General features: G+C 40.8%; 3 protein-coding genes across 5 annotated transcripts in view; 2 read left to right on the forward strand and 1 right to left on the reverse strand.

Moving 5' to 3' along the window:
- sh3rf1 (SH3 domain containing ring finger 1) overlaps window positions 1–3,776 on the forward strand; it is a 52,916-nt gene extending 49,140 nt beyond the window's left edge. Inside the window, exon 12 of the mRNA XM_084920981.1 lies at window positions 1–3,776. This exon is cut by the window's left edge and continues 217 nt beyond it. The gene's annotated coding sequence lies outside the window, so the exon portion shown is untranslated.
- Window positions 3,777–7,973: 4,197 nt separating this feature from the next.
- On the forward strand, window positions 7,974–16,589 carry cbr4 (carbonyl reductase 4). The gene is made up of 6 exons (XM_084920657.1): window positions 7,974–8,114; window positions 11,542–11,692; window positions 13,189–13,309; window positions 13,422–13,570; window positions 15,414–15,548; window positions 16,123–16,589. The coding sequence occupies exons 2-6, from the start codon at window positions 11,548–11,550 to the stop codon at window positions 16,299–16,301; spliced, it is 729 nt and encodes a 242-aa protein (XP_084776783.1). The 5' UTR covers window positions 7,974–8,114; window positions 11,542–11,547; the 3' UTR covers window positions 16,302–16,589.
- Window positions 16,590–18,502: 1,913 nt separating this feature from the next.
- Window positions 18,503–25,306, reverse strand: part of palld (palladin, cytoskeletal associated protein) — a 68,346-nt gene continuing 61,542 nt past the window's right edge. For all 3 annotated transcript variants that reach the window (XM_084920655.1, XM_084920656.1, XM_084920654.1), the window contains 6 exons: window positions 25,181–25,269; window positions 23,920–24,052; window positions 20,997–21,204; window positions 20,606–20,771; window positions 20,161–20,294; window positions 18,503–20,071 (listed from right to left, as the gene is read on the reverse strand). In XM_084920655.1, coding sequence (XP_084776781.1) covers window positions 19,911–20,071; window positions 20,161–20,294; window positions 20,606–20,771; window positions 20,997–21,204; window positions 23,920–24,052; window positions 25,181–25,269 — 891 coding nt within the window. In that variant the 3' untranslated portion in view covers window positions 18,503–19,910. The remainder of the gene's footprint in view (window positions 20,072–20,160; window positions 20,295–20,605; window positions 20,772–20,996; window positions 21,205–23,919; window positions 24,053–25,180; window positions 25,270–25,306) is intronic.

A 25,306-nucleotide genomic window follows, 5' to 3' on the forward strand; every position in this document is an offset into this window, starting at 1 on the left:
TAGCCTCGTTAAGGTGTCACTGCTCCCAAGGTTGCTTGGCCAGGTCAACCACGATGACACTTCAAGTCTTGAAATAGACCACTGTTGGCACTCGAGAGCGCTGCAGAGAAAAATGAAAGCACATTGGACAGAGTTAGAGGAGAGCACACACTATTCATGAACTTTTCTTTACTTTTTTTGTTGGTTATTTATATCTTTGTAACAATTCAACTGTTAAATGTGTGCCTTGTACTGTTCCTCACTTTATTGTACATAAGGACACAAATATGATTAGTCCTAAAACATCCAATATGAACTGTTTATCCGTATGTTACACATTTTAACTTATTTCATAGATCAACCTTTTTGTAGTGCCACATGTTAAGGGGTTAAGTAAAGCACATGCCTTATTTTAATACATCAGATTTGCTTTTCTCTATATTACTGCTGTTCAGACTGTCAGAAGGCAGTTATATTAGGTGGAACAGATCAGAACAAATTGTGCTGCAGAGTAGAAAATAAGATACTTCTCCTCCGCCGAAGGCATTATTGAATCCGGGGGATCCTAACAGAGATCTGCTGTATTGCACATTTGAGTACTCCACTTTGACAAATTGTTTCTGTGTGCTATTCACAGGCATCTAGTTTTTTCTCGCAGTGTGGTTGCAGTGTAAAGGGCTGATACTGCATTGATCAAACATTTGCATGTGATTAGCAAAGCCATCCGCAGGAGACAAAGTGCTGACAGATGTGCTGCGGGACTGTTTGGCTCTGCTGTTTTTAATATGCGAAAAACACACTCCAAAATGGACTCAAATGATGCTTACTTTGTACCTTCTTTATATTTACTGACCAGAGTAGCTGCTCTCCTAACCTCCCTCGGCAGTAGCCAAACCTGGACAGAGCGCTCCATCACGGGAGCGACATAACATTTCAGTAACAGTGCACGGCCGATTCCTTTCAGTGTGTATTTATTTTATGTTAGCTACACATTTCAGAGACGCTGACACCTGCTGCTCGTAGAGAGAGTGTCATATAACTAATCGGACACAGTCGCCCCTCAACGGGCTCCGTTTGTGAACACGAACTCATTCCTAATGTGACTTGTGGCAATAAGAAACACTGCTAGCTAAAGCGCAGAATGTTTGCCTAAAGTAGCATGTTGTATCACTCCACAGGAAGAGGTGCATTCAATCTGTTGAATCCAATCACAAATTTTTATTGAAATCAATCACATTGAGCCCTTGATTTTTTTTTCACCCCGTTTTTCATGGTTAAGCAAGTCAAAGTTTGTTTCTTGTTTTTCTGCTAATTGTTGTACTGACTTGAATTACTATAAGATTTCTTAGTGATTGGAGGGGATTTGGCTGTAGGTTTGGTGCTTGTTGAACTGAAAATGAATTAGCAATTTTAGAATACTTTTAAAAAAATGAAAGTGTAATCTTCATAAAAGATCATTCTTCTTTGCCTTGAAGTTGACCAGTTATGCTCATTTTTAATTTTGGACTCGAGTATTAGCTTTGCACAACTCACAGTTGGAAATAATCCTTCTTTATCTTATACTGGGCATTGGTGCAGCCTCTAAGTTCTTCCTCTGAAACAAGCAGTTTAGTTCCTCTACTTTTAAACCAGCTTTTATCTGATTGGCTGCACCTAATAAACAAAAGGCTTTTGATGATAGAGGAGCCAAAATTGTTCAGGAGGCATGCGGTGTCTCGCTCTAAGAACGTCCTGGGTTCAAATCCAGCAGTGAGTTGGGGCATTTCTGTGCAGTTTGTATGTTCTATGTGGTTTCTCTCCAGGTGTTCCAGCTTCATCCACAGTCCTTAGACTTCCATTTTTAGCTGAACTAGTGTGAATGTGAGCATGAATGGATGTCTGTCAATCTGTGTTAAACCTGTAATAGACTGTACCCCACATCTTGCCTATTGACAGCAGGAATTGGATAGGTAGAAGGAAGTGGACAGATGGTTTCTCTATGTTAATAGTTTTAATCTGGTTATCTTTTAGTTATTAACTTAAAGAAATTTAAACAAAATATATTTTTATTGGGGATTTTCCTGAATTTTATATATTGTTCACATAATTTGGGAAGCATGGTGTTACAGTAGGAACTTCCGGTCCATCCGGCCGGTGTCCTCTGCATCATTAGACGACAATGGAATCAAGAAGAGGAGAGTGCAATGGAAAGCCAAAGAGCCGATCCAGCTGGCACCTCTGTCATACACCACTTTTGACAGAAACCTTTAGATTGATCGTGTCAACTTTAAACTGGAAGTGAGTTTTTTTTTTTTGTTTTTTTTTTTTTAGAGGACTAAACGTACAACAGTGTAAAAAAAATAAATAAAAATAACGGTGTTTGCTTGATTTAAAACACAATACATGAAGTAAACCTGCTAGTGAAATATGTACACCTTTAGTTGTTTGATCCTGATCAATCAGATTTAAATTTAAATCCAATTCACTGCCCAGCCTGCGGTGGGTCGCGCTGCTCTGCTTATAGAGCTACATTGAGTTAGCAGTTTGTGCTTAGATTGGATCACTTTTAAAGTCTTCTACCTGGTTTCAAGTCAGTATGATTAGTGTAGACACATTGGGCTCAGGTATAAATGCAAACAATGACAGGACCAATAAATAAAGCTTGGAGGATAGCTTTATTCAGAAGGACAGGACGCTGACATTTTACAGAGCCAGAAGTAGAAAGATCTGTCTGAAACCAGGAGTTTACTGCACTCTGTTGCTCGAGCTTAATTGGTGACCTCATTATGTCAAACTTTGGCCATTTATAATAAAGCATCCACCTTTGTAGCAAAAGTTGTATCACAGAAAAGAAGGAAAAGCATAGTAGGTTCACTTTAAAAAGAGAGAAACCCTTTAGAGTAAACGCATTACTGTGAACCCACCCCCCCACCTCCTCGCCTAAGGGAACCTCACATCAGTTAATGTAATGTGACTTATTCATCAGATTTTTTCAGGAAGTCATTTGAGGTCCGTGGGGTGTTTAAACATGTTGAGGCAATCACTGAATCGTGCCAAATTTGGCTTTGAGAAGGACTTTAACGACTGATTTAGACCCAGAGTTTCAAGCGTCTGTGATAATTATTTTTTAAGTCTTTTGTTGTTAATTGAGGGGACCACTGTGTAACTGACTGCTGGAAATATGTTGTCATTTGCTTGAAATTTGGAGCGAGGGCGGAAAGCGATGGTACAAATCACTGTTAGGGCTTCTTTTTATATAGAATTAATCTGATGTTTTCTTGTCGTCTTGGCCGTCACCACACCAACCTCAGGCGCTCTGCTCAAACTCTCCCTCATCGAGTGTCTTTTCATTTCACTGGGAAGCCTTTAATATACAAACATACTCCTACACAGAGGCACACAGTTATACTGGCGCACACACTACCGCACCGTTTCAAATCATACTGACGTCTCGTACATGTTTTTCATGCATAGGCTGCACAGTTTACAACTCAGAATATGAAGCATATTGAATGAAGACTAGTAATTATTTCTTAAAATAATTACTAGTCTTCATTCATCCAAACACACGGCAACTTAAGTTTGCTCAATCCAGCTTAACAGATTTCTTATATGCCAAGGTGACTTACTTGATTTTTTTGTTTTGTTTTTTTAAGTCTGTCGATCATCTGTTATGTCTGAAAATGATGAAACTGAAATTGACGTGTTTGGCACAAATCTGTTATGTGAAAAACATTCTGAAGTATTTGAGGGAATCGCACATTTTTTTTTTTTTTTTGTAAAAATCTCTAAAACAATAAAAGCTAATGGTTTCCATATTTTTCTGAGGCTTGGTCATCATTTTGTGAGAGCACTCTGGTGTTTTCTCCAGTGACTGTGTGTCACGTCACAGCAGATGTATCTGACCTGGTTAGTAATCGGAAATCTGAAAAAGTAAAGTGCTGTTATTTATTATTATTTATTATTTATTACCTTAAAATGTACAGGCTCGCCATTTATCTGAAAGTACAGCAGTGTGCAAAGGTCTTGAGCCATCCCTCACTTATTTATAGTTTGCTAGGAAAATGTGAAATGTATCCAGTGATTTATTGAAATGTAAAAAAAAAAAAAAAACACTTGGAAATATATAAGGCAAAATCAGAGTTTTTAGTAATGAGCTTGAAGGTCAATATTTGGTGTGACCACCTTCATTCTTCACAGCCTGAACAATTTTAAGCTTTCCTATAGTTTCTTTAAGTAGTCTTCAGGTATGATTCTTGTAGGACATTCAAAGCTCTTCTTTGGATGTTGGCTGCCTTTTGTTCTGTTCTATATCTACATGATCCCACACTGTTTCACTAATGTCGAGGACTGGGCTCTGGGGAGGCCAGTCTGACTGACGTGTGTGGACTTTTTTTTTTCTCCTTTCTTTCTTTCGGGTATTTTACTGCATTGGCATCATTGGGATCGTTGTCATCCTGAAAAATGACACTTTCCAGATTGCATTATAAAGTGGTTCAAAATCAAGTGGTATTTTTCTGATTTTGCAATTCCTTTAATTTCGACCCACAGCACCAAGATCACTGGCTTATATTGTTATATACAGTTCCAAACCGGGACAGAACCTCCACAGTTTTCACTTTTCAAAATTTGAATTCTTCACTTCATGAGACCTGTTGCCACTGATTTTCAGGCTGGTTCTTGTGTAATTTGACTTCCTCAGACATTTCCCCGCATTTTCCTTAAGAATGACATCTTGGCCTTTCCATTGAGACCATTCCTGGTGAGGCTGAAGGACCAGATCCATCTCTCCAGCTTTTGCTGGATTTGGTTTTACTATTTCTTTGATCATCTGATGTAGATATTTTCTTTAGGCCTGCTATTACTTTTTTTTGTCCTAAATATTTATTTTTTTATGTCTGAATGAGTCATAGTTCAGTGTTAAGTGGCTTAACAAACAAAAACTCTTCTGAATACTGTCCGGTAGAAGGACTCGACTAAAAAGGAGCAGAAAAAGGAGCCAATATCCAAAAACAAAAAACTTTGCCAGATCTTCAGAAAGCCTGCAGAACTTAAGTGTGACTTCCTGGAAGCAAAACATAAAGAAATAAGTGGTGACAGAAGACGTCTCCACAGTACTGTAAACACACACTGATTATTGCCAGGAAGAGAGATCTTTGTCCATCAACTGTATAAAAAAGATGGACACCTTGACATAAACTGGCAATTCAAAGCCACAGTGTTAGCATTCTGGCTGCCATAGTGTTACCTTTAGGAGCCACATGTGTCTATATTTGGACAAGTAGTGAGAGTACAGACCCAGGTGCCTCCTAATTAAAGACTAGAATTTGACTCACCTCAAGGTGGAGAACTTCTCAGGCAAGCTGCATCACACAGCAAACCACAGTGGAGAGGCCCAATTCAGTGACTGAAGTTAGCAGAGGTGAAGTCTAACAGATAGCTATTGAGTACAGCAGCTTCAAATAAAACTGAAAAGTGTAACTTATTGAAAATAAAAACTGAGCCTCTTTTAGCCCAGGCCTCTCACAGTGTCATGAGAACGTCTACACTTCCCTTTCTGTCACTCTTCACCATAGACAGTATAAAACATGAATGTAGTCACTATTTTGAAGCCTAGAGATGAAACCAGGTGTGATGAGTGAGGGTCCGTCTGACTGTCAAACATAGGGTACATGTTCTTTAGCTAACGTCTGGTGAAAGCTGTTAGCCGATGACCTTTCTGACTTTTAAAATAACTAACATTTACAAAATTAACATATTTTATTCATTATAAACCAAAATGCCTGACTAAGTCCATAAACTTCTCATTAAGATAATTACTGATGTCAGCACCTTAACTTTTTACAACTACAGATAATGCCCCCTGGTGGCCTTTATAGAGAATGGCGGTTTTAAGGCCAAAAACTGCTTTTTATCCAGTAGCTTTGTATTTCAGTTCAGAAGCTGACACTCTAGAGTCATCATAATCAGAAATATTTACCAGGATTATTTATTGAGTATTAAAGCATCTTTCATTTGTTCCACTTTATATTAAAAGTGGCTTATCCGATTAATTGAAACCAATGTGTTTCAGAAACAGTGACGTATTTCTTGGTGATCAAAGGCTCTTTTTTTCAGCCGCGTCTCAGACTGAACTAAAGCTCTCAAAGCCTGGTGGTGTGGTGGTGGAGGAGGAGGGCAAGGAGGAGTCATGAAATAAAGAAAAGAACAGTAACAAGTGCAATAAAAAACTAAGCTGCATAACAACGACAGCAAAGAGCTGGGTGCTTCAAATTAAATCTATTTGGGTGCTCATTATAGTATCTGCTAATAAAAGGTTGTTACTGCCAAGCTGTGTCTCCCATGACTTACAGCAGAGTAAAGAGAGGTGAGCCTTCCCAGAGTGTTCAGCTGGGAAATGTTGACAGGAACTGACAAGCACCCAGAGAGGTCATTGTGTTGCACACAGCTCCCTGCAGAGGATGGGTTTCCATGGAAATAAGTTACTCCAATATATAAGTATGAGACTATAGTGAGGAGGAATAAGGGGGAAAAAGTGTCTTGTAAGGAACATTTACACTTTAATCATTGTTTGTAACTCTAGGTTGTGTTATATCATCTGTCCACTTGGGTTGTTGTGCTTTAGTAGATTATGCACATGTGTTAAATCTGTTGCAGGAATATTTCAGGCTGACAGGACTGTGAGTTACAGGTTGGGTAGGGACTGTGTGTAAATATTGGCAAAGCTATGTGTGCACAGCGCAGGTAAAATATTCAGAGTTAGGAGTGCTGTGTAGAGTTATAGAATTAAGGCCCCAAGGTCAATAATTCTTGATAACGTCTAAGCACAAGGCGTGTGAGCTGATTCAATTGACTGCAGCAAAAGGAATCAAGTCCTCCTTGAACTCTTTAACAGTGCCCGAGGAAACGGGCTGGAGTTATGTGCTTGGCTTCTTGGAATAGATTTTCTGTGCAATGATACCAGAAAAGTAAACATGTGTTTTTGTGGGGCATGAAGAAAATGTGGCAGCATTTAAAAATAACCCAATGATCAGGCAAAATAGTTCCAGGAACTAAATAAATAAAGTGTTTTCTTTCTCTGAAAAGAAATTCAGTCCAGTGTCTCTCTGATGCACAAGCACACTTAATGAACTCTCGGTTGACAGGATTAGAGTCACCACATTTAGAGAAATCAAACTGTTTGTAGTGTTTGCATTTTGTTCCTTTTATACTGTGTATGATTCACAGCGCTCAGGGCTACATATCCACTCTGGCACAGGTGATGAATGTGATTTCGCTTCAGCAAATCAATCTGGCAGAATAAGTCTCAGACTGATGAACTGTCCAGGTGTGGGCCAAGGCCACCCAACCGGTCTCAACATGATTCTTTTTTTTTTTCTTTTTTCTTTTTTTTGTGTGCACTGATGACAGATTTGCTTTTCTTCATGAGATATATTTCCACAAGGGAACAATGTGGAAAAATGAATGGCTGCAAATAGAAATCACAGTGCTATTTCACTGGCAGTAAGATAAAGATGAGGTATGCTGTATTTATTTGAAAAACGTTGAAGTTCCTGTGCTACATCAGTTAAAACAATAAATATAATTTCTAACAAAAAAGCCCAATTTAAAAAAAGTAGCTAGGATGTAACAAAATAAAACAGCTTACTGAGATAACAAGCACTCAAACAGCTAAATCAAGGGAAGTAAATAAGCTAGATAAATAAAAATATATAAAAAAATATATAATAAAACTATGTCAGAAGCTTTTGAATATATTACAATAAAGTGATTCTTTAAAGTAAAATAGATCAACAAAAACGAATAAAAAGGTCAGACTAAATATAGCAAAACAAGCACAGCAAATGTCAGATGGCAAAGTGGGTCAGTGTACACAGGGTGTAAAGTACAGTGGACAGTGTAGGGTGGAACTACAGTGGCTGGGTAAAGGTAAAAAAAAAGCACCAATCAATCAAAGCAGTGCTGGTTCAGTTCAGCCAATCCAGCGTTACCACAGCGCCCTCTACCGACTAACAACGACCAGCACAATAACAACAAAAAACATGGCGGCGCCCATGACTACCCGCTCCTCTGGTATTCTTTATTTGTTCAGTAAATAACATTTGTTACATTTTAACAGTGTTTCTCGAACGGGGTGTTAGACTCAGAAAAACGAGGTAAGTATCATATCGCTGCATAAACGTAACTGTACGATCACATTTAAAGCTAAATACGGCTACTATTTACCGGACAGCGACTGTGACTCTTAGCCTCACTGAAGTGACCCGGTGTCCTACTTTGTGTTGTGCTGCAGAGCATTTTGTCCCACGTGTTAAGACAGGGTGTCATATTTTATAATCTTGGCTGTGTTTACTTGCCTAGACCCATACAGACAAACAACCAACCTTACCGTCACGTATTCATCCCAGCACGCGCACTTCCGTGCACTTAAATAGATATCAACTAGATATAAACACAGATTAAAGAAAAATATATACTATATTATAAAATTAGTTTTTAAAACAAATCACACATTCAAACAACCCGATGATGGCCGAAGAAGACTGCTCCAAATTTTAGGAGCTAAAAAAATTGGTTTTAAAGTATAATCGCGCAGCCTCAGTGACAAGGTCTCTAAAGGTAGCCCTTTATAAATTAGCCGATACCTGTTTATCTACAACTTAAGAAGAATCAGAATCAGAAAGGGTTTTATTGCCAAATGTTGAGCAGGTTTACAACATTAGGAAATTGCTGCGGTGCTTCAGTGCAAACATACTGTCATAAATTACGCTTAAATAGACATGAAAATAAAAATAAGAATAAGAATTAAAAGTGCTAAGTAGATAATATATACATGATATATACATGAGTGCAGGTGGTGATCAGTGCCAAACATGGAATGATGCAGTGAACACAGCGTAGGGTTATGTGTTAGTGGTGGGAACAGTCATACAGTTATTGTTCATGTGTCCAACAGCAGAGGGGAAGAAACTGTTCTTATGGCGAGAGGTTCTGGTGCGAATGGACCGGAGCCTCCTGCCTGAGGGGAGCAGGTCAAACAGACTGTGTCCAGGGTGAGAAGGGTCAGCTGAGATCCGAGCTGCACGCCCCAGTGTCCTGGAGGTGTACAGGTCCTGCAGAGATGGGAGTCTGCAGCCAATCACCTTCTCAGCAGAGCGCACAACACGCTGCAGTCTCTGTTTGTCCCTGATAGTGGCTCCAGCGTACCACACGGTGATGGAGGAGGTGAGGATGGACTCGATGATTGCAGTGTAGAATTGCATCATCGTCCGTGTTGGCAGGTTGAATTTCTTCAGCTGCCTCAGGAAGTACATCCTCTGCTGGGCTTTCTTAATGACGGAGGTGATGGTGGGCTCCCACTTGAGGTCCTGGGTGATGGTGGTACCCAGGAAGCGGAATGAGTCCACAGAGGTGATGGGGGTGTCAGTCAGGATGATGGGGGGGAGTGGAGCTGTGTGCTTCCTGAAGTCCACAATAATCTCCACTGTCTTCTGGGCATTCAGCACCAGGTTGTTGTGGCTGCACCAGGACACCAGACGTTCAACCTCCCTCCTGTAGGCAGACTCATCCCCGTCCGAGATGAGTCCAATAACGGTGGTGTCATCTGCAAATTTGATTAGCTTGACAGACTGGTGGGTGGAGGTGCAGCAGTTGGTATACAGGGAGAAGAGCAGAGGAGAAAGAACACAGCCCTGAGGGGAGCCGGTGCTGATGGTCCGGGAGTCCGAGACATTCTTTCCCAGCCTCACATGCTGCTTCCTGTCTGTCAGGAAGTCAGTGATCCACCGGCAGATGGGATCAGGCACATTCATCTGGGAAAGCTTGCCTTGGAGATGGTCTGGAAGGATGGTGTTGAAGGCAGAGCTGAAGTCCACAAACAGGATCCTGGCGTAGGTTCCTGGGGAGTCCAGATGCTGCAGGATGAAGTGTAGGGCCATGTTGATGGCGTCATCTACAGACCTGTTGGCTCTGTATGCAAACTGCAGGGGGTCCAGGAGGGGGGCCGTGAGGGTCTTGAGATAGGAGAGAACCAGGCGCTCAAATGACTTCATGACCACAGATGTCAGAGCCACAGGTCTGTAGTCATTTAGTCCAGTGATCCTAGGTTTCTTGGGGACAGGGATTATGGTAGAGGACTTGAAGCAGGCAGGCACATGACATGCCTGCAATGAGGAGTTGAAAATGCCAGAAAACACTGGGGCCAGCTCGTTTGCACAGTGTCTGAGGGTGGCAGGAGACACACCGTCTGGGCCGGGAGCTTTTCGAGCATTCAGACTCTTAAACTGCTTCCTCACACCTGCTTCATGAATATGAAGAGTTGTAGTGGGAGGAGGTGGTGTGAAATCATCTTTTGTGTGGGGTGAGGAGGGGGGTGTTGTAGGTGAAGTGTTTGAAGGTGGTGATGGCTCTATGGAGGGGGGAGAGGTGGGGGAATGAGTGTCCAAAGTGTCTCTATTGTTGGGGCCGTTGGAGGTGTGAAGGCTGCCTGATGGCTCGTCAAAACGGCAGTAAAAGTCGTTAAGGGTGTTGGCCAAGAGCAAGTCATCAGTGGAGTGGGGGGTTTTAGGCTTGTAGTTGGTGATATTCCTAAAACCTTTCCACACAGAGGCCGAGTCATTCTCTGAGATCTGCTGCTGCATCTTCTCAGAGTGCTGGTGTTTAGCAATGTCCACTTCTTTAGTGAACCTGTACTTGGCCTCTCTGTAGCAGTCCCTGTCTCCGCTTCTGAACGCCTTTCTCTTTTCCAGCCACAGCTTTTTGAGTTTAGGAGTAAACCAGGGTTTGTCACAAGTGTGATATGTGAGCACCGGCCATCCCTCCTCTGCACATGTCCAAACCCTACCACCTTTGCCTCTCTCCCTTATTAACAGTGATGGTTAATCCATCTGTGCGTAGTATAGATAGAGCTGTTAAAGCCTGTTTTTCTGTTTGCTATTGCAGTGTTTCTTCAGCATCTAAAATACATTCAGACTGATGTGTGTTGACTCAAAAGACAAAAATCCCAGTATATCCCAGTGTTCCAGTCCTAAACCAAAAGAAAACTTTGTTAAAGCAAACAGGGTGTTATTATTCAACAGAGAATTTTTGGGAATTTTAAGTTGTCATATAAATACATTATGCTTATATACTAGGGTGACCAGATCTCAACAAAAGATTGTTTATATGTAACACACATGGGACACATCATATTTGTATTTGTGTAACACTGAATAATAACTGACAAAAAAAGAAAAAAACAAACAGTTTTTCTAATTTACTGTCACTTCATTTGTGGTAGTGTCCATCTGACACTGACTTTCCCCGTCGGGCATACAGAGTTTAACCTGCACTTGACTATAATAAAAGTGTTCCCTACTTTCTTCAGCCAGACTTTAGAAAAAAGTGCCTGCAGAGCCAATTGAAATATGGAACAAGGGATAAAAATGCTGTGTATTTATGCTGTGTAGCTTCCATTCAATAATCAGACTACACCATCGACTTATGAAGAGCATAAAGGGAAGCAGGCATGTCTCTCCTGTGTTTCATCTGAGATAGTCCGGATGCTGTTCTGTAGCTGTAATTGAGCTGTTGCCTCTCCTGCAGGTCATCATGTCCAGACTGGCAGTAGTGTGTGGGGGTTCCAGAGGCATTGGGAAAGCAGTGTCCCGCCTGCTGGCAGAAAGAGGCTGCAGGGTAGCCGTCGTCTCCAGGAACAAAGACGTCGCCCAGGCAACTGTGGCATCTCTGCATGGAGGTATAATGCAGTGCTGTGTGTAATACAGTGCTTAACAAATTTATTAGATCACCGGATATATATAAAAAAGAAAGCACAAGTATTTTAGAAGTCTGCGAAAAACAAATTAAATTACTGAACTCACTGAACTGAATTGTTGTTTTAATACCCAAATTATAACCAGCACACTGGACTTCTCTCAGAACTCAGAAATTAATCAAGCAGAACATTCAACCACTGAAACGTTTTTAGTAAAATAGTACATTTTTTTAGCATTAAAAATATTATTTTTATTAACAAGCTTGCACAAACTGGTGGATTAACCATTACAGAAACATAAAAAATTATTTTGGTAATTACCAATAGTGTTGATTTAAGGTTGCTGTGGCGTAAACCTTACCCTGGATTTTGGTCTAATAAATGAGTTAATGAGTAAAGTGTACAGACATGTGCCAGAGCTATTAGAGCTTTTCATTAGTGTGCTTTTTTTCTGCACAATGGCCATCCTCTAAAGGAAAATTAGCAATTTTTATTTTCAAAAGTATGGCTTAATTTACTCAAGCTTAAAATACAGATTTGTTATGAAATTGGCAAAAACAACAGAGAACAACAGCATATGTTGTCTTCATTCTTACTTACAACACCGAAAAGCCAAATTTTGAGAAGGAAAAAAAAGAATGAATTTCACAGTTAGTTTAAGTTTTTGTAATTTTTGTAATGTGGGGAGTATTTATAATTGAGATGGTTTAAGAAGTTTCATTTACCCACTAGATAAGCAGAAGAAAATGGAGTCATGGGTACAGTTCAGATCAAACAGAGTAAATACAAATATGCATCAAAACCTCCTTGTGTAGATTTATTCAAAATTACAAATAATAAAATTAAAGACTTCTCTGTATCATTTTGATTTAGTCTTTGCAAGTACACATTATAAATAAACAAGCATGTAGCTCCTTCTTTCTTTATAAATATGGGTGGGATATTTATTTTAAATAGTCTAGCTCTACACTGCCATCAACTGTAAGTAAAAGATGGACGTGACATTGGTATGGTATCTCACACTGAGGGTTTTTTGGCTTTGAAACTAGATGTGACTAAACAGAGAGACACTGTGCACTCTAGTAACTTGTCAGTCAGTCACATGTTAAATATCATAAACCATTAACCTTTGTATAATCCTTTGTGACTATAACGTCAAACATATTTTACAAAGACAACACTGTTTTGTATTTGGCAAGACTTGAAATGAGAGCTTGAGAACATAAACTCATCAGTAAATAGTTTACTGAGGTCATAAACCAAGTTAGAAGATATGGTAGTTTTCTCACGGCAACTATACAGTCAGACTTTCAACCAGAGGAGTCGCCCCCTGCTGGCCATTAGAAAGACTGCAGGTTTAAAGCACTCAGAAGCTACGCCCATTTTTAATTAAATACAGGGTTCAGTGTAGACTTAGAGGACCTTTATAAACATACTGCAGTGATGCTGACAGTAGATCTGATGTGTGTCTTCTCTAGATGAGCACATTGCTTTTAGCTGTGACATCTCTAAAGAACAGGAGGTGCAGAAAACATTTGAAATGATCCAGAAGACCTGTGGAAACATCTCCTATCTCGTGAACGCAGTCGGTATCAACAGGTGAGCAAGCACTGAAGTTGACACCTCTACTGATTCTCAGCTGCATTTGCAGACATATTTAGACGCATATAAATGCTGAACCCCTGCAAGTTGCTGTTGTCTGTTTGCACAGGGATGGTCTGCTACTGAGGACCAAACCAGAGGACATGGTGGCTCTGCTTCACACCAACCTGCTGGGCTCCATGTTGACCTGCAGGGCAGCGCTGCGCAGCATGCTGCACAGCATGCTGCACAGCCAAGGAGCAGCTATTGTTAATATAGGTACTTGATGATTCACATTAGTGGTGTGTCTTCAATTTAACCACTAGATGGCTGTGTTACTACTTTTATAGATTCAAGTCAGTGTACCCTTTAAGGAGGATAGTATTTTGTACGGTGGCCCTGAGAGGCCAAACGGACTGCAACTTAAGAAAACACCAGCAATAAGAAAAACGCTGCAAAAGCACACAAAACACAACGGAAATAGGAAAAACGACAACAGAAATAGGAAAAAGACAACAGAAATAGGAAAAAACAGATTTCCAAAAGCACAAGGGAAGTGTTTCTGGGGAGACAATAACCCAATGTTGCAGGGACCAAAATATGCTAAGAATTGCGCTGGGAGACACTTAAAAGAAGTGGAGGATCTATCGGTTTTGTGAGGAAAGAAAAGATGAGAGGTAAGTGTGTTAGCCTAACTATTAGCCTAAAAATCCATCATCAGTATTATATGAATCATGATAAAACCCACCAAGCATGTTTTGGGTTCGTGCAACTTGTCCATTGGGTTATTGTCTCCCCAGAAACACTTCCCTTGTGCTTTCGGAAATCTGTTTTTTCCTATTTCTGTTGTCGTTTCTCCTATTTCCATTGTGTTTTGTGTGCTTTTGCAGCGTTTTTCTTATTGCTGGTGTTTTCTTAAGTTGCAGTCCGTTTGGCCTCTCAGGTCCACCGTAATTTTGTGCCCATTTAATCCAAATAAAATCAGATACTGACAATTTTTTTGAATTCACGCAACAAGCTTGTGGATCTATGGTTTTATGTTTCTTTTTCCTCATGAACTGTAATCAGATACATTATGAGTGAGAGAGAGAGGGTACTAAAAGAATCCTGAATAGAAACCTCCCAGAGAAAAGATGGTGGCACAAGTAGGTGGTAAAGTTTGAGTTTCTAGTGTTCCAGTTGTTTTCTTTTTTTTTTGTTTTATTGGTACATTAAATACAGAAAATAATATGTATTTGTTGAAAAAAGCGGTTTGAGAGGCTAAAAACAACCTACATAATTTACAGAATAACGACTGTGTACTGCTTCTATATGTAGCACCATAAAATAAAGTGAAACAAAATCATATCGAATATAATAAAATACTAAATGTAACAGAAAACAACAAGTTTAGTTAATGGCAGATGATATTAGTGTCTCAGTATTGGGGAAAGTGTAGTAAACGGTGCAGGCTTGGGAAAAAAAGCTGTGAGGTGAAAGAACAGATGATTCTCTGCTAAACAGATGTGTAGAGTTATAAACATTACTGCATGAGGAAGAGATTACCTGAATCAGTCTGTTAGTGGAAGTTCTCTGCTGCCTGTTCAGTAAGTGGTGCAGAGGGTGGTCGGGATTATCCACAATGGATAAAAGTTTGTTGAGGGACTTCCTCTCAGAGTCAGCCTTCCTGGTCAGTTTATTGGTCTCTGATGTTGCAGACGAAAGGAAAGTATACACTGCACTCGTCACAGGGACAACTGAAATTAAAAGTAACTTGGATATACCTAAGTAACAGTCCAAGCTGTTTCAAGATGGTAAGACTTGCTCCCAGAAGGGCTTTGTTGAAATCTTGAACGCCACCAACACCTGGGACTGCAGCTCTTAAGAAGCACCAGATTGACTGCATCCTGTAAGAAAATCCAACCAGAATCTGAAACCACAAGCACGGCTATAATAATATTAATGTGAATTCTCCCTCAAGGTTTACAGTGTTTATATTTCTTTGTAAAGAAAATCTATTAAATTATACAGACAGAATAACAAATTCTTCATCCAGGACGCTGGGAGTCAGGTAATTTGATTGTGATTCATATTAAATGTGGAACCAAGTCATCTTAATGGATTTCTCTGGTCATGTCTGCAGGCTCTGTTGTGGGCCTGAAAGGGAACTCTGGCCAGTGTGTCTACAGTGCCAGTAAAGCTGGTCTAGAGGGTTTCACTCGCTCCTTGGCTAAAGAAGTTGCTTCACGTGATATCAGGGTTAACCTCCTGGTTCCAGGTACAGAATATGCTTCTGATTCTTTCACTTTTCTCTCTCTGTCTTCTCAATATCTGCTACAATCCACTGCTATCAGAGAACCACACTGAGCCCTTTAACCAGTCAGCATTCAGTTTACGCGTAGTGTCATTTATATCGAGCTACGTGTTGTTGGTTCCTTGGAGGACTGCGCGCAAGTGGTTGTGTATCTCTTTGAGTAGACTGTGTGGACAAATACCTAATACCAAACCAATGAGTTTATATACAGTCACTGATGCAAACAGACACAAACGCAGTACCGTAAAACAAACACAAATCTCTTGTTTACTTCTCCCACTCATGAACAAGACCATGAGATACTTGAGCTTCTCCACTTAAGGCAGCAACTCATCCCTAACTTTCCTCCAGCTGCGTTATATTCCTAAGAACCGTGGCCTCACTTTCATCCCTGCCACTTGACACTTGACACTCTCTGCTCCAATGCAACTTGCAGCGAAGATTAGATCCTTAGATTAGTGATTGGTAATTAGTACAAAGCACTGCTTGTGTCAGTCTCTGTCATCTCATTGCTGTTTTTTCCCCCGTCTTTTGGTAGGTTTTATCCACACTGACATGACTGCAGGGATGAAAGAGGAGGCTTTAGAGCGCTCAATCCCTCTGGGGAGATTTGGAGAGCCGGAGGAGGTAGCCCGGGCCGTCCTCTTCCTCCTCGAGTCCCGCTACATTACAGGAGAAGCGCTGGTGGTGGACGGAGGGCTGCAGCTGGCCATGTAGGGAGTAACAGCTTCTTCCGGAGCTACTGTTTTGAATATTCAGTGTCTTATTTTAGGCGTTAAGTGTCACTGTCGATTGAGAAATTTATGACTGATAACAAAAAGAAAAACTTTTGAACTTAAAGCCTTACATCTTAAGTTAAATCTAGAGCTCTGCCCAAACTAAGTTAAAAGTGATACCTGGTAAGCTGCTAGATTATGAGATGTGTGTTTATTACTCGTATCAGATGTATTGCTACTGCAAAAGCCTTCAGATTAAAGCAAACATAATGTATGTTGTTAAAACTCATTTACTTTCTTCTGCTGAGTCACTCTGTTCAGCCACAGTGGGCGTGGCCTTTGAGAGTCAGTCATGACTAACGCTGCTGACTCCAGATTGTCTGGCCTAGTCCAGACCTCCGTGCCCTGGGGTCCTAAATTTGATCAGTGAATTTAACGCTGTTGGTCTTTTTCCATGACTGTAAAGCACCCGCCCGCTTGCACGCCACTGATCCTTACGCTCATGTTTTGTTCCCCACGTCCCCCTGGGAGACCCCCTCACAGCCGCCACATGTTGCCCTCCACAGCCTCCTGCCTGCGCCCCCCAAGCCCACCTCTGGCGCGGCCTATAGAGCGAGGAGGCATTTGGGGCTGCAGCTGGAGGGAATTAAAGGTAGCGGTGGAGGTAGGGGGGTATTTTTAGTGCTGGGAATGTTTTGAGTGTCTAGTTACAGCTCTGGACCTGTACTGTGGATGTGTGGGGCTAGACGTGACTGTCATGCTCACTGATGAGATTTGCAAAGCTGTTATCAAAACCTGGACTTTAAATGAGCTACAGTGTGTGGGGGGCTGTTGTGTGCATTTCTCCTCTAAATGTTGTATGTCTTTCTAAAAGGAGCAGCCAGCCAGGTAGATGGACTCAACAGCCATTTTTCAAGTCTATTTAAACTCATTTTAAACTGAATCTGGTCTACTTTTAGGTTACTATTTATTTTTAGGTTACTATATATTTACTTTTTTTTTTTGCATCATCTGATGTTTGCTGTGATGTTCACTCCAGAAACCTTGGTTTTGTGTTAAAACCTGAATGCTCCAGACCAGCAACACACAAAACTTCTGCTTTTATAAAAGTGCTCACATTTCCTGACGATCAGTTAAGAGAGGAGCTTAGAGACCCAAGGTTTTGGGTGATGACACCATCTGGAACAGCTGTAAAAGTCTCTAGACAGGACAAGGCAGCCTTTTCTGACAGGAAATGATTAATACAGACAGAACGGGTAAGTCTGCAAGGTAAGATTTAAACCAGCCTAACGCTGATCCAGACACACCCACTACTTGATGTAACCTGTTTAATGTGACTGTGTAACAGTGACACAGTATCAACAGCAGAACAGTGTAATTCCCAGCATCTGGAGCCATCAAAATGTCATTTGTAACCCTAAGAAGGGCAGTTTCAGTCAAATGTAATTTATAAAATTATAACTAAAATTTATAAAAAATGTTATGCATTTCCTAAAAGGCTTCTCAGCTACAATCTTTTCTAAAATCTTTGGCAATTAAGGCCACCTGGGCTTGTCCCTAGCTATAACTTTCCAGGTAAGGATAAATCCAGGTTAGATTTGAGGTTTTACAGCAAGGGTTGGGTTGAACAATAGCATGCTTATACCAGGTGTGAACAGAACCGGTTAACATGAATAATAATATCAGGCCACACGAGAGTCGCAGTGACACAGAAAGTATATAAAAGTATAAAGTATAAAAGTATATAAAATTGTTTAATTTTGCTGCTGAAATCAGTGAAACTTTCCAGATAAGGACAAAAATAATCCAGATTTACAAAATAAGAAAAATCACTAATAGAGTGAGTAGATTAAGGCACGACGCTTGAATGAACATGTTGTACTTTATCTACAACACAAAGACGTTTTACTTGAGCAGTAGTTCCCCAGAAACCCTGGCGAGCTATTGCTCAAGACCACTTTAAAAAATTGCAGGAACGTCTGGCTCCAAAGAAGCAAAGTAAAAAGAACTGAGGGGTGGCTTGAGACTTTTGCACAGTACATGTACCCCTTGTTGGGAATCACTGTGCCAAATCACTGCTTGACTTTATAGCTTTTTAACATTTTTAGCACAAGTGGCATTTCCTGTGACCGATAATATGCCTTTTGGCATCCTTTTATTGTTTTAGGAGAAGCCTAACAGTCCACAAAAACATTCACACTGTGCCTGAAGAGTTTGATTTTTTATTAACATTTTATAACCTAAAATCGTATCAGGAGAACAATCCATATACAGGCATTGATTGGCATAGAAATGTGCAAACACAAAGTGTCAGCTGACCGAAGCTCAGAAAAAAGATGCCCACAAAGGAGACACAAATCGTAGATATAAATATGCTTTGCTGTTGATTTCTTAATGTTGAGTGTTTATTACCCATGAATACTGAAGGAAAGAAGCTTTTTTTTTTTTTAAATGCATCCTAGTAAAAGTTACTTGGCACTGTACAAGTGTCCAAAAAAACATGCAAAGAAACTGTGTTTGCATTAAGTGATTTAAGGCAGTAAATATATTTATAAAACTTCATGATAGACAGGATTGTTCTATCGGTGAACTGAAGGTTGCAAATATAATTTATGTTAAGATTGCTTTGGAAAGTAAATAGTATTTTTTTTCCATACAAAAATAAAATGGACAATCTGTGATGTGTGTGACGAAAAACACTGAAACCCTTCACAGCACCCTCTCTTAAGTGAGAACATTTCAATTCACACTTCAAAAAAAAAGAAAAAAAAAGAAAAGAAAATCAAAGAAGAAGAAAAAGTAATCACCTAAATAACCCACTATCATTTTAGTTTTTCAGTATTACACTTCACATCCCGCCACTGACTTGCTTTTACTGCCATCTTCTCTTGTTAAAACCAACTTTCCTTAAGGTCTGCTGCACATACACATCCTTTTAACCAAACGTTAAATGTCTTCTGCCCCCCCAAAACAAAACAAAACAAAACAACAACAAAAAACACCGTTTGTAAGGTCCGGCCTTGTCCAGTATCTGATCTACAACCTAAAAGCACAGATTGTATGATGCTTTAACTATCTGCACTGTGCTACATAAGCCCTCACAATAAAAGTCGGTGATCTCCTTCGTCCAAGCTACGATGCTTTGAATCATTCAGTCTCGTTTCCTCAGCTGGTGTGATTGCTACTTATAAATACAGTATTAGTTGGTGAATTGCAAATGGCACCACTTGAACATGCATAGTGATTTGGTTTCATTTTTTTGTATCTTTACAGAAAGAAAAAGGCACTTTAAAGGGTAAAACAGAGTCAGGCATACACTGAACAGTCTTTTCTTGTGGTAAACACCTCAATCACTTCCAGATCCAGTTAATAAAATGAAACTTGGGGAAACAACTTGATGAATTCTGTAATACATTAGTGTTGTGTCATCCTATTTAGAACAAAGAAACATGGCAACACTTTTCTCACTTTGCCCACCCAAGCTTAAATTCAGTATCTGCAGTTCATTGGTGGTGGACAAGAATATACTCTGCCTCTCCTCGTTAGGAGTGCCGGGATCACAGGCAGCTTTCTGGCTTTTCTGGGTAATCCTCACACCTCTGACTCGTATCTACAGGTCGTCGCTTTCCACCAGGCCTCCGGGCTGCACTGGGCTGGAGTCGGGGAAGAAGGCCGCCTTCACATCCAGACCTCTCTCCGTCAGCGCTGCGTAGCGGCTGGTGGAGGGACGCACCTTTTTGGGCTTTGGGAGGTTAGGCTGCTGCCATTGAGCTAAAGAAGGAATAGAAGTATTTAAATAGTTTGTATAAAAGAAAAAAAATGCTGGATTCAGGGAGAAGTGTGTGATAGCTTGGACTTACTGTGGACATCAAGCCGAGCGGTGCTGGATACGATGCCGGCGTCATTCTTGGCTGACACGGTGTACCAGCCGGCATCTTCTTTCAAAGCTGGCTGGATGATCATACATAGGTAGCCACAGTTGTCCTGGTGCATGCTGGGAAAGAGGAGAAAGAGCATTGACATACATCAGATAACTGATATACATCAGACGTCAGAGACATGACACTTAAGGTAATATTTAAATATTGGTTTTTTTGGCGTACTGTATCTATAATATGAATTGTCATCGCATGTGTTGGTGCTGTGATGGCGTGATCTCCCTAGTCCTCTGGATTGAAATGTTATTGAAACCGTAACTGTGCACATGTTTAGGGCTTGTATAACTTACTGGGGAAAAATGCTTCCTAAATCTCATTTTAGGGCAAAGTCACCAAACCACAGTTTGGTTTACTTATTCCTGTTTACCTGATTCTGTCTGTGTTGTGAGTGAAAGACTCATTCTCCCTCTTCCAGAAGATCTGCGGATAGGGAACCCCCGTCACACGGCACTCCAGTCGCACAGGATGACCCTCTGCAACGCTCGTGTTCTGCAGTTTCTCAATGAATGAAGGGGCCTTGTGCATCTCTTTGGCTAAGGAGAGAGAAGGTGTTACTTAGATGCACTAATGGACCAGGACAGCAAAATCTCCTGCTGGATGTTTATGGAAGCCGTTCACAGTTAAAGTTAGTTTCCAGGTAGTTTCTAATTGGTTTAATTTAGACGTTATTAATCCTAGAACGGTCTGATTTCCCATGAGTCCCTCAAATGCCACCCCATTAAAAAAAAGTCTCTGTTCGTGCTGATCGTTCTGTTTACCTGCAACGATGAGTTCCAGGTTGAAAGAGTTCTGGCCGGCTCTGTTGCTGGCGATGCAGGTGTAGATGCCTGCGTCGCGGCTGGTCACAGGTTCGATGACCAACGAGTGCACGCCGTTTTCTCTCACCAGCATCTTATGGGCAGAATCAGGGCGGATGGTCTGTCCGTTCAACTGCCAGATGAGGTCAGGAGTGGGCAGGCCGCTCACCTACAGGAGGGGAAAAACACAGAAGACATTACATTTGAGTGAATGCATGAATGCTTACGTCGTTTGTGCCTGTTTTTGTTGGAGGAATTTGATTGTTATCCGCATGTTCGTGTTTATTGGGAGTATGAAAACAGTTTAGTTAATCTTTGTTTGTCTGGGGGAGACTGGTCACCTGCATGCTTTGTCATGGGAATAAACTGGACTCGGAGAAGACATGTTTCTCTTTGCAGAGAAACCCAACACCTGCTCTGCTGCCTCTGGCCCACATGGAAAATGTGCCACTATTACAATGTTCACATTCTCACAAAACAGCAGACTAAGCAGTGATAAGCACTTCTGGAAGGAAACCAGTGCGCATTTAGAAGTTGAGACATTTTAAGAACGGAAAATCTAGAAAGCCTCAAATGACCTGCAAATAGATATTTGCTATAAATATCTTCGACATTAAGAGCTCTGAAGGAATGGAGACTCTGGGTTTATTTCTGAGAGGCACAAAAAGACAGCCTTTTTATAGAGAGTTAATTGTGGGTCTGCTTTATTTTATTACATGCACCAGCTTTTCAAAGAGGTTCCTCGGTGCCTCAGGCCGCAGGGAGACGAGGTGAAGATGGAGGGGATGAAGAAAGAAAACGAGCACGGGTGGTGGGAGTGGTGTAAGGGGAAATAATTGTAGAAAAACCTGATCCCACTTAATCCCTGAAAAATGACACCTGTGTGCCCTGTCTGTCCGTTGTGAGCCATTCATAAAGTGATGAAAAATCTTGTCTGCGCTAGTTCACTAGAGGAACTGGAATGCACGGAAAGGGAAATGCTTCCTTGGCAGCACTGACATGGAGCCTCCCTGAAAGCAATACAGACGCTGAATTAAAGGGTGGATTTGAAATGGTTTTTTCTCTATTACTATGATTAACATATTCTCTTTGGTGCGGGCATCTTTCTTTCTAGTCACGTCTCACTTATTTTAGACTCTTTGGTTTATCAAAGAATAGCAGCGATAGTGTGTTCACCTGCAGTCTATTCAATAAGCACAGCAGGTTAAATCAAAGCAATGGCTTGGTGAGTAGGGTTAAAGTTAAAATGACAGATTGTAACACACAGGGCTGAAACCACAGGCACATTAAAGTTCATAGCTTGACACGCCATACTCAACCAAAGAAAAAACACAAACCCAAAAAACAAAAAGTTTGTTTTTTCTTCTTTTTTACATCAAAAATGCAGCATCTCAAAACCAACTCCCTTTTTCTAACAGTTGATCAAAAACTATACTGCTCATTTGAATAATTCACTAGTGAAAGCACCAAAGTGATACAGTGTAGCTAATTTTACCTGCAATTAAACAGTCACAATTCATTCTTAACCACCTCTGTCCATTAAACCTGACATCATTAATGATTGTTTAGCTTCTTTTACTCTCCATCTCCTTGTCACTGCCCCAAACTTCTTTTGCTAACAAGGTCAGCCATTATATTGCACTCATCACTGGCAAGTTCACCACTAAGGATCTTTTTATTGTTTTGACCAGCAGTTGAATTTTGAATCTGTCTATTTTAAAACCATCCCATTAAGATAATTTTAAGATTATTGTTCTCTTGTCTTTAACTGCTCCATAAGGCAGCAATAGGTTGCTGAGAAATATTAGCAGTAATCACATAAAAAACCCTGTCTTGCCTCTCTTTTAGGCTAAAGGAGATATACTTTGAAACAGGCTACCTGACTTGGTCATATTAGTTGATTCTGTGGTTTATTTTAAATGTCACCCAAAAGCACATTTTTTAACAAATAGGTAAGACTTTTCATAAGCACTCCCCTCATTTGTCTAGTTTATTTATGTAGTACTTCCCAGATGTTTTTGTGTGCCAGATGTGACCCTAATGCTACAGTACAACTGATATATGGCCCATATAAGAGGGGTCCGTGCCGGAGTTCAGCTAATGTCCGTCCATCAAGGCCAAAAGTAGACCAACAACTGTAGATTTGGATCAAATTTAGGCCAAACATTCACTGGTACCTGGGTTTGCCTATCATTGGGTCTTCCAGTTTCCTTATGTAAATATAATGCAGTAATGCCACATTAATACATAAAAAGTTATGACTATATTTACAAAAGATAAAAAATAGTTATCGAAATTACTTTTTCAACCATGTGCAGCTTTTGATATTAGAAACTTCTTTTGTAAGAGTGTGCCAGGCCATCAACCTTATATGTTGTTTTTGAGTTCCTGAAGAAAACCTGGGTGAAAACAGGGATGGTTTGCAATCTCCACATAGAAAGTTCTGAAATCAGGACCGTTTCTGTCTGGCAGCAGTGCTAGCCATATATTAACAGTTTTAACAGGGAGGACCTTTCTCAAAACAGACTGAAAAGAGAATCAGGCTGCCACTAATAAAACCTGCCATGTGCCATTACATCACATCAGTCCAAACACTGTGGAAAAACTCGATGCTTCCAGATTTGGACCATTTCATCTACTTGACCTCCTACTATAATAAAAGCTGTATGCACAGCACATTGGTATATGTATGCTTGTTTATGTAATGCAAGAAGTTCTAATTGTGAAACATTTTGTAACATTGTTAAAAAGTGCTGTATAGGTGTTTTTAATATTGTTAATAATTGACTGAGCAGCTACAGTACAACCACAGTTCCTTCCTTCCTCTGTTTTATCACCGTGTACACCCATGCTGGCACATGTTACACTAGAGGTGTGTATTTACCTTGCAGTCCATTCGACACAGACGGCCTTCCTGAACAATGAGGTCACCAGGCGCCTGCAGGAAGTGGGGGCGGAAGTGACGCTCTTGGATGTTATCGTTCTCATCACCGCTGTCTCTAGACCTGGACCTGGGCCTGATAGAGAGAGAGAGAGAGAGAGAGAGACAGACAAAGGGTTTCTGGGATTAAAATTTAAGCTCTGAATTAATGAGATGTTTTGGAAAAGAACAAACTTTTAGTTTTTATTTGCTGAATGTTAAACTCTCAACTAAGGCTACACGGGGAAGCACATAAAATCGTAGGTATGAAATCCCCCTGTCAGAAAGAGTAGAATACTTTAACCCTTTAAACCCTGACCTAATTTACCCTTTAAACCAGGGGAAGGCAACTCCAGGCCTCAAGGGCCGGTGTCCTGCAGGTTTTAGATGCAGCCTTGATCTAACACAGCTGATTTAAATGGCTAAATTACCTCCTCAACATGTCTTGAAGTTCTCCAGAGGCCTGGTAATGAGCTAATCATTTGATTCAGGTGTGTTGACCCAGGGTGAGATCTAAAACCTGCAGGACACCGGCCCTCGAGGCCTGGAGTTGCTAAAAATGCTAACCGTCATCGGTGACGGGTTAGGGTTTAAAGGGTTAAAAAACCCTCCAGTTCTCTTTCCCCTACTTCCACTTCCTGTTTTGTGACATGTAAAAGTCTCTTTAAGACTTGTACAGGAGGACAGGACCTGGAGATGTTCTTATGACTATACCCTGAAAAAACAGTGACATCGCCACACTGCCTGAATATCAGCCAAGGAGAGAAATAAAGAGAGCAGGAGACACTGATTGTTATCTGGATCTCTCTCCTTACTCAAAACATCCTTAAGCTCTAATTTAATCAGGGTGTGTTCATCTTGATAACAGATTACAGGTGTTTTTTATGTTCTGTAAGCGACCATAAGAATGTCTGCGATCATCAGTGCATTTTTCAATATCTGGCCTTGCACGACTGCATACTGCATGTACAAGATCATTAGAGCAATGAAAAACAGAGCCATGCTAACAGGTGTTCCCTCTCATTAACACTGAGCTTTTCTCCCCCGAACAGTGGGATTCAGCTCACGGCAAACATTTGCTTAAATAGAAGCTTCTTGGACTGTTTTGAATCCGTGCGGAAATGTGTGAGCGAGCACAGAAGCACGTGCAGATGGTGAACAGCCTGCAACACACGCGCCAGACGGAGATTTTGTTTGTCTTCTCTCCATCTGCTGCCAGCCTCACCTGCGCATGTGTCCAGGTGCTGAGCGCTGGCTGCGACCTCGCTGGTTCACCGCCTGGACCATCATCCTGCCAGTGCAGCTCACCCTGCCCTGAGAGAGGAAGAGAGGGAACTTATGAGGTGATAAA

Source organism: Perissodus microlepis, chromosome 23 (assembly GCF_051167445.1).
Source record: "Perissodus microlepis isolate ML-2025 ecotype Zambia chromosome 23, ASM5116744v1, whole genome shotgun sequence".
Lineage (NCBI taxonomy): Eukaryota > Metazoa > Chordata > Actinopteri > Cichliformes > Cichlidae > Perissodus > Perissodus microlepis.

Coding starts and splice junctions, on each gene's coding strand:
- cbr4 (XM_084920657.1), top strand. CDS start 11,548: ATGTCCAGACTGGCAGTAGTGTGTGGGGGTTCCAGAGGCATTGGGAAA. Junction 13,571..15,413: donor AGCAGCTATTGTTAATATAG/GTACTTGATGAT, acceptor TCATGTCTGCAG/GCTCTGTTGTGGGCCTGAAA. Junction 15,549..16,122: donor GGTTAACCTCCTGGTTCCAG/GTACAGAATATG, acceptor GTCTTTTGGTAG/GTTTTATCCACACTGACATG.